This window comes from Notolepis coatsorum (genome assembly GCF_963971535.1).
Source record: "Notolepis coatsorum genome assembly, chromosome: 9".
In the NCBI taxonomy this organism is placed as follows: Eukaryota; Metazoa; Chordata; class Actinopteri; order Aulopiformes; family Paralepididae; genus Notolepis; species Notolepis coatsorum.
In genome coordinates this window covers 141,885,777-141,900,871 of record NC_140173.1, presented here as the reverse complement: position 1 = coordinate 141,900,871, position 15,095 = coordinate 141,885,777, and the positions used below count along the sequence as shown (strand labels likewise).

The following is a 15,095-nucleotide window of genomic DNA, read 5'->3' as shown; positions in this document are numbered from 1 at the left end:
CTTTATTCTCTGAACAGACCTTTTGTAGGTAATGTTTTCATCGTTCAGCAGCCGAATGCAACATGAAGATAAAGGTCAGACACTGAGCATTAAGTGATGGTTAAAATACATTAATAAATGCCCTCGCATTAAAAAAGAAAAGGGCTCTTTAGATGCAAAATAAAATGCACATGCACTTCTATATGTTTGACATTGACTGATATATATACTGTTACTGTATATGATGTGAAGTGAAGGCCAACAACTTACTTTTCACTGAGAGACACTGCTTTGCTTTTACAGTATGACATGAGACATGAGACTTAAAAGAAAGATTAATTTGGCAACTTACCACAGAACTTACCATGAACAAACCCTCAGCTCGGAACTCGGCAGAATCTGCACCTGGCTCGCTGATAACAAACTATCATTACACATGGGTAAAACAGAGTCCATTCTCTTCGGTTCAAATAACAAACTCAGCAAGACCAACGGCTTCTCTGTTACAGTGGGTGACAATAAATCTTTCCTGTGACAAAATGGCATCCAATAAAGTCAACCAACGAACAAGATGATTGTACCGGATCTCCTCTCTGGTAAACAAGAATACCCTGAAGACTCTAACAGGAGCACTCATTCAAGGGTACTACGACTATGCTTGCACCTCATGGTACCAAAGCACCTCAAAGGCACTAAAAACAAGATTACAAACATCACAAAACAAACTGGTCAGACTACTGCTTGACCTTACTCCTAGAACACCCCTGCCCACTTTGACAACCTAGGATGGCTTAGAGTAGACAACAGAGTACAGCAACTTGCAATGGGCCTGGTCTACAAGATACACTACACCACTAAGGTACCCATGTACATGTCGAAATACTTCCCAAAGGTCAGTGAATACCACGACCACAACACCAGAGGGAGCTCCACAAATCATGTTCAACCCAGATTCGGCTCAAACAAGGGACTAAACACGTTTCGAAATTATGCCACATCAATGTGGAACGCCCTACCCACAGCCGAAAAAAGAGCACCTACGGGAGGCTGTAATTCGAAACTGGCCCCTGTAAATGTCCAACCCCCCCCCCCCCCCTCCCTATGCTTACACCTTGCACCCCCTTCCCCCCACACCCACCCCTCCCCCCACCCTCCCGCTCCCAATGTACAGTCTCCTCCCCCTCGTATGTATATATTTTCTGTTAGGATCTCTGTTTAACTCTTTCCCTGCCAACAACGATTTTATACGTGTTTGTCCACCATCGAATAACGCCAACCACATATATATACGTTATTGGATCGTTATCTATTTTATTCGCTATTTCCATTCATAAATCATCCAGGTATGTTGTGGTACTGTGTGGCAATGTGTCTGAGATCGCAACGGTCCGATACCGCCGCCTGGTGGTATGCGGCCGATGTCGCACTTCCTTTCTGACTCTGTGTATGTGGCTGTGCATCATTGAAAATCATCCGGGCGGAGTTTTCTTGTAACGTGGATCAAGATATTCACCCAATCGCATTGAATCGCCTTCGGGACGCCAGATTCATTATGCTGTTGGGGGTTATGGCGTGGGCCAAATGGACATACGATCTAGCAGATGGCAATCAAATAATTGGAATATTCTTTTTGGAGTCTCATCGGCCACAGGTAAGAGCAATTTAACGTCCATTTCAGCTTGGTTGTCGTATGCTGTTGTACTAACGAATGCCATTATTGACAATCAATTAATAAGAAACGCCCCCCCCCCCCCTCCTTTCATGCATGCATGATGAAACACCGATCATATGCATTTGAATTTTTTATTGTAGCGTGTATAGGGACGAAATGCCAATGGATTAAGTATAATATGCGTTGCGGGCTATTACTAGCCTTCCAGGAATTACCCTAGACCACTCTAAAACTATACTTATATTCACCACGGTATAAAACGAGAATGTATGCATGGAAAAAATTTCCTTTTTCACATCTTGAACGATAGATACTTGATGTCAAATGGGCCATAGTATTGCATATATAGCTATAATATTTAAATAGTTATAGCCCTGCAAACAAGGTGAGCGACTCCCACCGTTTACAGAGCTGGCATTAGCTACTACAGGATGAGGCTAATGCATGGCATCCAATGAGTTAACAGTACTGTATATTTGCATATCGTGTATGTCACAAACGTAACAGTACTGTATATCTGTATGTCATGTATGTCATAAATGTCATGATATATCTGTATATCTGTATGTTGTGTATGTCATAAATGTCATTATGAATTGAAAATGGAGGACCCTGATGTATGAATGAATGAATGAATGAATGAATGAATGAATGAATGAATGAATGAATGAATGAATGAATGAATGAATGAATGAATGAAAACTTTATTTAACAGATTGCAGAATGGGTACAATACAGTACGGCTCAATACACACAATTGTTAAGGGGATGCAGACCAGAGAAAGACGTTTGTCTTGTTTACATCAGGGTCCCCCATTTTCAATTCATAGTGACATTTATCACATACACAACATACATGACATTTATGGCATAGGGACATACATGACATACAGGTATTTAGTACTGTTACATTTGTGACATATATACGATATTCAAATATACAGTACTGTTACCCAGTGGTGCAGTCGTAATATGGGAACTGGTTACACGCCACGTAGCTTTCTACAACGGCCGGGTACTTATCATTGCACGCACTTCTGCCCTGAGTGACTACTAATAACACGCCGTGTAACCGTGTGTGTGCACGACTGCACCCCTGCTGTTACCCATAGATCCTGACAGAGTATATACATATGATGGGGAGGGGACTGTAGGGTGGGAGAGAAATATACATACGGTGGGGAGAGAATATATACATACGGTGGGGAGGAGACTGTACATTAGGAGGGGGTGGGTGGGTGGGAGAGAAATATACATACGGTGGGGAGAGACTATATACATGCGGTGGGGAGGAGACTGTCTATTAGGAGGGGGTGGGAAGGTTTGGACATTTACGGTGGCCAGTTTCGAATTGCAGGCTCCCGTAGGTGCTCTTTAAGAGCGGTTTTGAATGTGGGTAGGGATTCACATTCCTTTACTGCTTTGGATAGGGCGTTCCACATTGATGTGGCATAATTGCTAAACGTGTTTAGTCCCTTGTTTGAGCCGAATCTGGGTTTAACATGATTTGTTGAGCTTCCTCTGGTGTTGTGGTCGTGGTATTCACTGACCTTTGGGAAGTATTTTGACATGTACATGGGTACCTTAGTCGTATAGTGTATCTTGTAGACCAGGCCCATTGCAAGTTGCTGTACTCTGTCGTCTACTCTAAGCCATCCTAGGTTGTCAAAGTGGGCAGGGGTGAGGTGGGTTCTAGGGGTAAGGTCAAGTAGAAGTCTGACCAGTTTGTTTTGTGATGTTTGTAATCTTGTTGTTAGCGCCTTTGAGGTGCTTTGGTACCATGAGGTGCACGCATAGTCGTAGTACCCTTGAATGAGTGCCCCTGCTAGAGTCTTCAGGGTATTCTTGTTTACCAGAGAGGAGATCCGGTACAAGAAACTAGTTTGTTGGTTCACTTTTTTTATTACTTTGGATGCCATTTTGTCACAGGAAAGATTTGCCTCTAGGATGGAACCTAGGTATGTAATTTCATCTTTCCTTGTGACAATATTGTCACCCACTGTAACTGAGAAGCCGTCGGTCTTGCTGAGTTTGTTATTAAATCCGAAGAGAATGGACTCTGTTTTACCCAGGTGTAATGATAGTTTGTTATCAGCGAGCCAGGTGCAGATTCTGCCGAGTTCAGAGCTGAGGGTTTTTTCAACCTGTAACTTGTTCTTGTCAGAGACCAGCAGGGCTGAGTCGTCCGCGAACAAGACAAGAAGAAAGTCTTTCTCTGGTCTGCATCCCCTTAACAATTGTGTGTATTGAGCCATACTGTATTGTACCCATTCTACAATCTGTTAATAAAGTTTTCAATCAATCAATCAATCAAGCCACGCCTTCCCAATTTCAAGGTTGCGTTTTGAATGAGCCTATTCACTGCATCCCTTAAATGTATTTGGGATGGCCATAATTGGGGCTAAATGAGGTCAAATTTAGATACGTTTGCATAGCTTTACCTACAAAATTGAAAATGTAAAAAAATCAAATTACACTACCTGGGTGTGATTAGACTTTCATACATCAGATGTGTCCTTCATTTAATTGGATTCCTTTTGATTTGGGTTGCTTTTGGAGATTGTATCTCATAGGAAACACCCCTTTTGTCTTCTAGAGCTAACACTAAAAGTGCCCACTATTTAGATGAGTTGTTGTCGTTGGTGGTGAAGGTGGTGTTGGTGAAGGTGGTGGTGGTGTTGTTGGTGTTATTGGTGGTGTTGTTGGTGTTATTGGTGGTGGTGTTGTTATTGTTGGTGGTGGTGGTGGTGTTGTTTGTGTTATTGGTGTTGGTTTTGTTGGTGGTGGTGATATTGGTTTTGTTGGTGGTGTTGGTTATGATGGTGGTAGTGTTTTTGGTGGTAGTGTATGTAGAGAAACTCAATACACAAACACACTGACATACACTATAGATACACAGACAGGCACACACACACACACACACACACACACACACACACACACACACACACACACACACACACACAAACTCACATGCCTTCACCGTAGTATTCACTTAGATAAAGAAATCAGATTATATATCTAAGCAATAATCTATGAGAGGCAGAGCTGGAGCTACTTAATTAAACCAAGACGATCCCTGTGGTAAACATGTGTTTTTGGAAAAAGTGCTCATGTAGATTTCACAGTTTCTTACTGCCCTCTGGTGGTCAAGTAGAAAACAGTACAATTCAGTGATCAACCCAGTGATGAACGCACTCGTTTTGCATTTGAGTTGTATTTGCATTGTTTGCTGTCATTTGGTTTTGTTTCTTAGAAGTTAGCACATAAACATACGTAGATGTACAGAGACACACAACGGGACATGTAACACTTCCTACAGAAAACAACAATAATGAGGTAAAAGAAGAGGGAGAGGAAAGACAGCAGTAATCATCAAAAGACAAACGTTTGAAGGTATATGCAGCAGCAGCAGACTAACAATAACAATTCACAGCATGATACATAATTCACAGCATGATACAACAGGATGCCAGGGGTTTCAAAGCGAGGCACGTGTATATGTGTTCTATAATACATATTAACACATTTCATACACAGAGGGTTCAAAGTGCTTTACATAAAATAGATGAAAATGAAAGAGCATAAAAAGAGATTTAAGCATAAAAGAGGTACAATTTAAAAATTAAATTAAAAAGGGGGAAAAGTCAGTGAATTTAGTGTCAGAGTTAAATTATTAGCAGCGATTACATTTCAATTAAAGACAAAGGTGAACCTGAAGTTTCTTAGTCTTTTTTCTTTTAAGGCGAGACAGCACCCCCAAAATTGCCTTTTTGCTATTTTTTTTGACGATATTGAGATTTTGTTATATTTTGCTTCCTAAACATGTCTTCTATGAAACTAGTGACAATAAAAAGTCAATAACACACATTTAGTTGTTTATTTGCCTGATTGCATCCATAAAATAAGGGGATGCAGACCAGAGAAAGACTTTCGTCTTGTTTACATCAGGGTCCTCCATTTTCAATTCATCAGTGTAGAGAGGCACATGAATTGTATGAAGTGCACTAATTTGCATAATTCATGCATGCATGCATCGCATTACCCAGCCCCCCTTTCTAGAGCCTCACCGACCACCGTGCACCACGCACGCACGCACACACACACACACGCACACACACACACACACACACACACACACACACCAGCAGGCAGCCACTGCGCAGCAAGCGGGATTTGTGCAGAGCAGCTCATTGGAGTTCGGGAATCGGGATCGAGACTCTGTGCTGGTACTGGTAGGTAGGTAGGTAGGATACTTTAGTTCAGTTGACAAGAATCAAAGTATGTGAACAACTGAAATGATAAGAAAGTTCGCAAATGCTAAAAAGCTATTGATTCGACAACCTGTAGTCTGTAGACCTTAAGTAATAAGTGCCCGACGCGGTACTGTATTATTGATCATCAAAGATATACTGTCTCGAAACTATTCCAATCAGCCTGGATCGGATCTGCCAAGGCCACTACACACAGGGAACGAGAAAGATTCATACTAAAATATATGAGCTTTTATTAAACAGCAGGTGACCTTATCATGTGCTTCAAAAACATTGACATTCGTCGGCAACGAGCTCCAGCAATATCCACTAACTATAATCTGAAGCTACCGCGCAAGGAATCAAACATGAGCCACAGTTACACACTTCTACAGTGTGTTAGTATACACAAGTTAACACAACATGCTGATGCCACGTTTAATCTATTCTAGAGAACTAGAAGTATATGACCAAGATAAGAGCGCCCCCTAGTTGAGAGTGAGACTATGACCTGCTCAAAATCTCCAATCAATTATTAGCGTTTTATATATTTATTTTTAGCCTGGACACACATCATCACACCAACAGAAGCCACAGGCCGACACGAGTTCTTCTATGTTTAGCTGCAGGACAGAAGTGTCTTATATGTTTAGCCATAACCTCCTGCAACGTTTTTTTTGCGTGTGCAGCTTGGTATCTGCCAATTAATTTATCGTATTATTAATTATTAATAATTGTTCATGCTTATTTTATGCCTAATTTTACATCTGCACTTTATGCATTGCTCTTGATCTGCCAATGTTGTGCTCATTTTATGTATTTTTCACTGCTGTGAAGCACTTTGAGCTGCAATTCTTGTATGAAAGGTGCTATACAAATAAAGTTCATTATTATGATGAATTAATTAGTATTGATAAACGATAAAGTGGGGTAAGCCAGAGCCTTTTTCTTCAGACTGAGATTTGTGCTTTGATTAGTTAATTTTACCATGTGTTGTATTTCTTTGAGCATCAGTTGGAATGAGTATGTACAGTATGTTTGTATACGTAATATGACCAAGACAAATAATATAAATTAAAGTAAATTTTTTTTTAAATGTATATATATTAAAAAAAATTATCTGAATTGAGTTGCTGTAGTTTATAATTAAATTAGATTCTTCTACCACCACCTGTTGGAAATATCTGGTATGACAGCCATTCATTTAATATTGCATGTTCCTTGAGAAATAAGCAACATTTATTTTACAAATTCATTTACACGGACAGCCATTTAGATGCTTAAAGATCCTCTCCACTCAAACATCTTTTCCCCCCTAATGGCATTGGTTAACTAACTCCTCTTGGAAGTGTGACTTTGACATACAGATCGTTATTTGTGCAGAACTTGTCACCAGAGCGCCTTTTCACATTCTTCTCCCAAGGGAGAGCTTCTCTACTTAAATCTGAGTTTTCAATTAAATTCAGTCCTTTATTTATCCTTGAAAAGGACAATTGTGGTCACCCTCATTTTCAATGTCGTCGAGACTTAGACATTTCAATGCATATTTCTTTATTAATTTTTTTTCAATATAATTATAATAAATAATAATAACTATCTATATAGAACCTTTCACACATGGACCGCAGCCCAAAGTGGCCCACATCAAATAGCATAAAATGAACATAGGCATATCATTTGCATACAGTTGACAGAATAAAAACAATGCATAAAGTGCATACATAAGAATAGGCATAAAATAAGTACAATAAGTACAGTGTTTCTCCCAGGCATGTGAACCCCCCCGGAACAGCCAGTCCCCCAAACACCCCACACATCAATCCCCACCACATCCCCATCCAAGACACACCCCCTGATAAAGCATGTCATGACCGAAGGAAAAACACAAACAGCCCGTGTGCCACTCACACCGCCATGCACGGTGACGGGAATGCCACCCCGGCGAACCCCACGCCCCCATCCCCAAACTCCACGGAGGAATGACATCACGCGCCCCAGGACCTGCAGTAACGACTCCAAACACTCAAGCAGACAGACACAACAGCGGTCAAATGAGAAGACATGCAGCACCACGGACAGTCTGACACGACACCAGGACCCCCGGGACACCCCCCGAAACACAGCAGAAGCTGTAGCGAGCCCCCCACGCAAGGAATCCCCAAAATGCCAGTGAACCGAGGCAGCCCAACGACCAAAATCCATCAAAGCACACGCAAGAGACCAGCACCTAACTCCAGGAAAGGCCCAGCCGAAGCCATAGGTGCCATAGGCTCCAACCAAACCCCCCCCCCCCCCTCAGACCTCCCCCAGAGCCGAACACCAGCCTCCCACACGCGCCCCGACGGACCCCGACCACTCCCCACCACTGAACTCCCCCAACCCACCGACACCCCAGGGACTCCCCCGCATGAAGAACCCACCACAACCCCCACAGCACCCCAACGCGTCCCAAAGGTCCCAGTGCCATCCCATACCACCCACAATGCCACACACACCCCCATCCAACCACCACCATGTCAACCAATACATTGTTGGAAAGTATATATAATTTTTATTATTATTATTTTTTTTCATACTGTCAACATATTCGTAAATAATAGCGCTGCCCGAGGCTGGGCATGATACAGTCAACATATAGCAAGAGAGAGAGCGAGAGAGAGCTCCCGTTCTACAGTCAATATACAGTGTACAGAGAGAGAGACACATTGGAAAGAAATTGAAATGCTATTTGGCCCTAAACAGAGAGTACACAGTGGCAGAATACCTGATCACTGTGACTGAAGATCCTTGACTAGGTACAGACTCAGCGAGCACAGCCTAGCCATCGAGAAAGGCCGCCATAGGCAGACTGTGTGTGTTAGAAAGAGAGAGAGAGAGAGAGAGAGCATGTGTGTTTGTCGTGTGTGTGTTAGAGAGAGAGCATGTATGAGAGAGATAAGCAAAGATGACCCCCTAAAGGATATTCAACTTTTAATGAAAGAACAAAACAGAAGGAAAAGATAACTTCACAAAGGCAACATGAATATACATAGATCCAAAAGGACAAAGATCAACACTTAAATCCAAAGAGAAGAGGGTCTATACCAGAGAAAACAAAGCAGCAAGGAGCCAATGGCCGACAGCTAAAGGCTAGCCAGGTAGGCTACTGACACCAGGCCACACACAGCTTTGGCCAACGACCCAACGCTACCCAAGCTACACAAACGACCAAGACAATGAATTCACACACAGCACATGTCGTATCTCCAAATGTTGTGAAGTAACATATGTTTTGCCTGGAAAAGAACATTGTTATTAACAAAACATTCGGGAGGGGAAGGAAGGAAGAGTGGGGTAATGTCATGACATTTTCATTAATCTTACCTGCACCAAGGAACGCAGGGCGAAAGGCCGCAACACAGGTCTCCACGTTGACGAAAGGCCTCTCGCTGGCGGGACAAAAATAAGCTATGGCCAGAGCCTTGTCATGGTGCAGGCCCGACTACATCTTCTGTCAAAGATGATGTTGTAGTCAGAGTGCCAGAACCCCCTGCTATTCTCACGGCTAATGTCAATGGTCGTAGCACAAGCTAACAGCTAACTCAAGGCTAACTGATAGCATCAAACGAACGTTCCCAGCCGAGCGCAGCCGGCAGCTAACGTCGTAGCTAAACAGCTAACTGGCTAACAGTTAGCTCAACCCGGCTATCGCTAACCATTAGCTAACGCAGAAGCAAGCTATGCGGCTACCACTGAAAAACTGTACAATGTGATAAAAGCAATACAGGTGCTGACACCAGGCCACACACCGTTAGCTACTAGTAGTACTACAACAGCTAGTCGGCCAGTTTAGCTCCAGAGAGAGAGAGAGAGAGAGAGAGAGAGAGAGAGAGAGAGATGTCCACGGCGGGAATAGAATAGAGTTAATAGAATAGGTTAAAAACTCACCAAACGTCCAAGAGGATGGAGACAACCGCGTGGAGTTGACGAAGTTCATCTGCCAAACGACCATCCTCTTCATCTTGGCTGCATGCGCTGTCTCTAGGTTAGCTAACGCTAGTTAGCCTTTAGCTAAGCTAGCTACTAGCCGACATCATCATGGCTATATCCCGACTGCACCATGACAAGGCTCCGGCCATTTGTCCCGCCAGCGAGAGGCCTTTCGTCAACGTTCCTTGGTGACCGACCGACTGATAATGACCGACCTCTTCGTCTTGGCTGGCATAACTAAGCATAATAGTCAAAAGCTGCACGCGCGAAATAGTCAAACGCAGCTGACGCACGCCGGTGTACTACACATGATGTAAGTAACCACTCCCTTCGTTGAAACCAATAGTATGTCTGCTGCAGAGCCCCAGAGCTCCAATAGTGAGTATGTCTGCAGACCCAGGAACAAGTCAGACACATTCTACAAACGTGTCTAATGTGAAATATATAAGCATATAAGCAAAACTAGATTTTAGGTCTGTGATGAAAAAGGGCCTCGCGGGATGGGGGGCCTCGCAAAAAAAAAAAAAAAAAAAAAATTTATTATTTTTTATTTTGCGAGGCCCCCCTTCCCGCGAGGCCCTGTGCGACCGCACTGCTCGCACACCCCCTGAGGCGGCCCTGCATATACAGTACTGTTTAAGAGACAGAGTTTCTAAAAGAGAGTATATACATTTGAGGGGGAATAAACTGTACATTGGACATTTACCGGGGCCAGTTTCGAATTGCAGCCTCCCGTATAGGTGCTCTTTGAGAGCGGTTTTGAAGGTGGGTAGGGATTCACATTATTTTACGGCTGTGGGTAGGGCGTTCCACATTGTTATGGCATAATTGCCAAAACGTGTTTAGTCCCTTGTTTGAGCCGAATCTGGGTTTCACATGATTTGTGGAACTCCCTCTGGTGTTGTGGTCGTGGTATTCACTGACCTTTGGGAAGTATTTCGACATGTACATGGGGCAAAATGGGCAGGGGTGAGGTGGGTTTTAGGAGTAAGGTCAAGCAGCATAGGGCAGCTTAAGTCTCACGTTCACTTCTAGAGTATATTTAACTTCACGTGAAGGAGAGACAGAAGGCTCTAGAGGCGACACGACAATCTTTTGGATTTAAGTTTAAGTTTTTTTTTTTTTTTTTTACCCGGGGACAGTGCACATAAATCAACATCTTCCGTTTCCACATCAATGTAAAATTGCCAGAATTAGCTAATAAGCTAGTTTTCATCTGTAGTCCCTGCCTACCATGCATGTCTTTATGGTGTGGGAGCTAGGAAACCAGAGTACCTGGAGGAAACCCACGTGAACACAGGGAGAACATGCAAACTCCACACAGAAGAGGCCCCCTGCTGGGGTTCGAACCCAGGACCTTCTTGCTGTGAGACAGCAGTACTAACCACTGTGCCACCGTGATGCCCTGCAGCAGCAGAAGCTTGACCGGAGAGGAGATGAAGTCCAGACCAGCAACAGTATATTTTGCGCAATGCGCTAAATAACAGCTACATTGATCCGGCAGATCATTTCTTTTTAAATGAACGGAAAATATTATTATTAATGTCAATTCTGTCTGTCCGACAAATGGATACTAGTCATTGAAAAGGAAATGTTGAAAAGATGAAAACAGATCAAAGTGAGCTCTCTACAGATATTGAGCATCGTTGTGTAAAATGTCCGGTTTCACCGGTAATACCGGTGTTGTCATGCGTTTACTATAGTCATGGCAAAATGCACATCACCGCGGCAACCCTAGTACTGTCTCATTATTCCGACACATGATTCGGACAAATCCACACGCAGGCAAATGCATTGTCTGCAATTCACATCAGCTATCTGGTGTTGTCATATGCAGTAACGGATTTATTGATTTTAAATACTCAAATAAATGTGCATGACTCTGTTGCACTTGACTATGTTAACTAACGTATGCTGGCAATGAAATGCATGACAATGTATTTAAAATTGTATGAATACAGACAATTGTATGAATACCCTTAAAAAGCCTTTTCAAATGTGTACAATTTTCTTTTTATATAAATCGAATCGTCATAATATTGACCTGCCAAATCCGATTCGACTAAGACAATTCGGAGTCGGGTACACAGCCCTATAGTCATATCATTTGTCGACTAATCGACGAGTTGATTTCATCTACAAATGTGTAAAAGGAGACGTGCTTGTGATCTTTCAGGAAATAATAACCCATTCAGCGTGAAGAAAAAGTCTTGTTCGACTAAGACAAAAAACTGACCAAATAATGGAGCGTCCCCCGATGTCTACAAAGCGCTTCATACAACCGTCCTTTCTTTATGTCGTGCAGGTGCAGGGGAGGGAGTGAAGATGAAGGCGGTAATCGTGGTGCACGGCGGGGCGTGGGCCATCCCAGACGAGATGTCCGAGGCCTCTGTGGACGGGGTGAAGACGGCAGCGCGTCGAGGCTTCTCTGCTCTCGGGACGGGAGGAAGCGCCCTGGATGCTGTGGAGTCGGCTGTGAGGTCCATGGAGGACAACCCGGTGTTTGATGCAGGTAGGTGTTTGATACAGGTGATGTGAGATTCAGGATAAATGAGCTCTCCTTCAGTAGCAGTTTGGCAACACTTAACTTTTACACAATTATATCATTGCATATTCATAATGATGCAAAATACAGTATGAACTAGTCTCGCGGAGCCAGACCTCTCTCCACACTACGTTAGCGCTGTGCCCAGACCTCTCTCCACACTACGTTAGCGCTGTGCCCAGACCTCTCTCCACACTACGTTAGCGCTGTGCCCAGACCTCTCTCCACACTACGTTAGCGCTGTGCCCAGACCTCTCTCCACACTACGTTAGCGCTGTGCCAGACCTCTCTCCACACTACGTTAGCGCTGTGCCAGACCTCTCTCATCACTACGTTAGCGCTGTGCCTGTGAGGATTGGCCCGTTGCCGCCGCACGCTTCAAGGTCAAGGTACCAATTACCGTCGCGCACCTGATGTGTGTTGTAATCAGCTCACTGGAAGTCTTCATATACTCTGGGTTTCCTAACGTTCATTGTCGGGTCGTTTTGGATTTCCACTGGCTGCTGCTTGTTTTCCCCGTGTTGTACCTCGCCTTTTTCTCTTCAGGACGTCTGTTGGAAGTCGCCGCTGTTGCTTGCTTGCCATTCTTTGGACCCCTGCCTTGTAGACCGCTTTGCGCAATTGCGCCTTGGTGAGTTTTTGGAACGTTCTTTTTTGGATACTGTTTTTCCCGTAAATTCCGGGACTCGGGACCTTTCTGTTTTTGTGTGTTATGTTAAACACTGAAGAGGAGCCGCCTGTTGTTATCACGGACTCAGCTAGTTAAACACTGAAGAGGAACCGCTTGTTGTTATCACGGACTCAGCTAAGACAATACTGGACTGCTTGTAATCCTGTTTGCTCGTCTAGTGACATTTTCTCTCTCTCTGTTTCCCGAGTGGATCGATGTGTAGCTGCAGAGCAGCAGAGGCAGTGTCGCAACGCCACGGTGCCTCTCAGCCCAGAAGACGTGCTGCAGAGCCGCGGACAACTCTGTCCAGAACATTCTCCCTTTGTGTTTTGTTGTTTATTTGCTCATTCCTATTTTAGAAATAAATACGCCCTAGTTTTTGGCTAACTCTGAACTACCTGTCTGTGCCGTGCTGTTGGGGTCGGTTTCAAACCATAACAGTGCCAGACCTCTCGCCACACTACGTTAGCGCTGTGCCAGACCTCTCTCCACACTACGTTAGCGCTGTGCCAGACCTCTCTCCACACTACGTTAGTGTTACAGGTACCAGGATATGGCACCTGATAGCAGATATATGTTTAACCTATGAAACAGGTTGTAGTTAATCATTTGACAAAGGAAGGTGCAGACACGATGTTATTGACTCTGGTTCCTCCCGGTTGTGAGGCTGAGATCGCCTCGTGCGTTCCTAAGCACACAGTACGGTTCCCTGGAAGGCGAAGCCACTAAACACCAGTCCTATACCGCCACCTATTGACCAGATTATGTTAATGTCTCCCATTACATATAAATGACTGTTCTAACTTGTTTCTGATGGAGGTAATCCTGTACCAATATGTTCACACTGTTTTGACACATAATCTAAAAATATTAACATGATACCACTTCTAGTGGGCATCACACACTCCCTGACCTTAAAAAAATGGCTCCTGACATTTCCGAAAATCACTAAATACACCCATCCAATATCACCCTCAGGCGTGAACCCCTAACAAACTCCCCATGGGTGGACCGTGGGTGACGGCTGGACGGTAAGCATACTGGCCATGTTGTGGAAGGCTGTAAAAAATTGAATGCAACCATGGCATTACGAAGGGTATCAATTGATGTGGTAGTGGACTGTGGTGTGGTGCGGGCACCATCGGTGGCCACTGTACTACTGAATTCACGGTCACCTTGTTCTGTACTGACGGTTCACCTAGCATATCATACGTGAGACATTGTTTAGGCCTTCTGTCACGGGCAGACCTCCTAACCTCTGACTGGACTTGTTCTACCGGCGAGAGTGGAGGGGTTCGGAGATTGAGCTGGGCTACGGGGGAGTGAGCTTGGGGTTGGGGTTGGGCTATTGGAGAGTGAGCTTGGAAGTGGGGTTGGGGTATTGGAGAGTGAGCTTGGGGTTGGGGTATTGGAGAGTGAGCTCGGGATGGGGTTGGGGTATTGGAGAGTGAGCTCGGGGGGTCTCCCTTTCTTCTTCTTCCCCTGATTCACTAACATCTCCCTCCGGTCTGGCCAAGACAGGCAAATTTCCATCCGTGTTTCCTCCCCTGTCGTCTTCACTCTCAGGGCGCAGGCCTGGCATGACTTCAGGTCGTCGTTCACGGTGTCCAAGTGATCTTTCCTCTGTCCTTTCAACAGGTATCCTTAGCCAGTATCCTCCGTCACTGTCATCATCCGAATCACTGTCATTGCTGTCCCTTGTCTCTACTTGTCTTTGTGTGTCTGACATTCTTCCTTGTCTTGGTCTGTCATTTGTTTTCTTCGCAGGGACAGTTCTGGCTGGTGGTGGAGTCATTTCCACGGGCAAATCATTTACCAGCAGTAAGAGATTTCGGTGTAGTGTTCTGGTCTTTTTCTGGTCTCCATGCTCAGGGCAGACAATGTATACTGGACTCTCAGCGAGCTGGCTTTTGACCACGTAGATCGCCTTCTCCCAGTACGATCTCAACTTGCCTGGTCCTCCATGCTGATTGAGGTTTCTCACCAGAACTCTGTCTCCTGACTGCA

General features: G+C 44.2%; 1 protein-coding gene across 1 annotated transcript in view; it reads left to right on the top strand.

Moving 5' to 3' along the window:
* Positions 1-5,831: 5,831 nt before the first annotated feature.
* LOC311234784 (isoaspartyl peptidase/L-asparaginase) overlaps positions 5,832-15,095 on the top strand; it is a gene marked incomplete at its 3' end in the record, with an annotated part of 37,048 nt that continues 27,784 nt past the window's right edge. The window contains exons 1-2 of the mRNA XM_084322028.1: positions 5,832-5,886; positions 12,179-12,385. Coding sequence (XP_084178154.1) covers positions 12,199-12,385 — 187 coding nt within the window. The 5' untranslated portion in view covers positions 5,832-5,886; positions 12,179-12,198. The remainder of the gene's footprint in view (positions 5,887-12,178; positions 12,386-15,095) is intronic.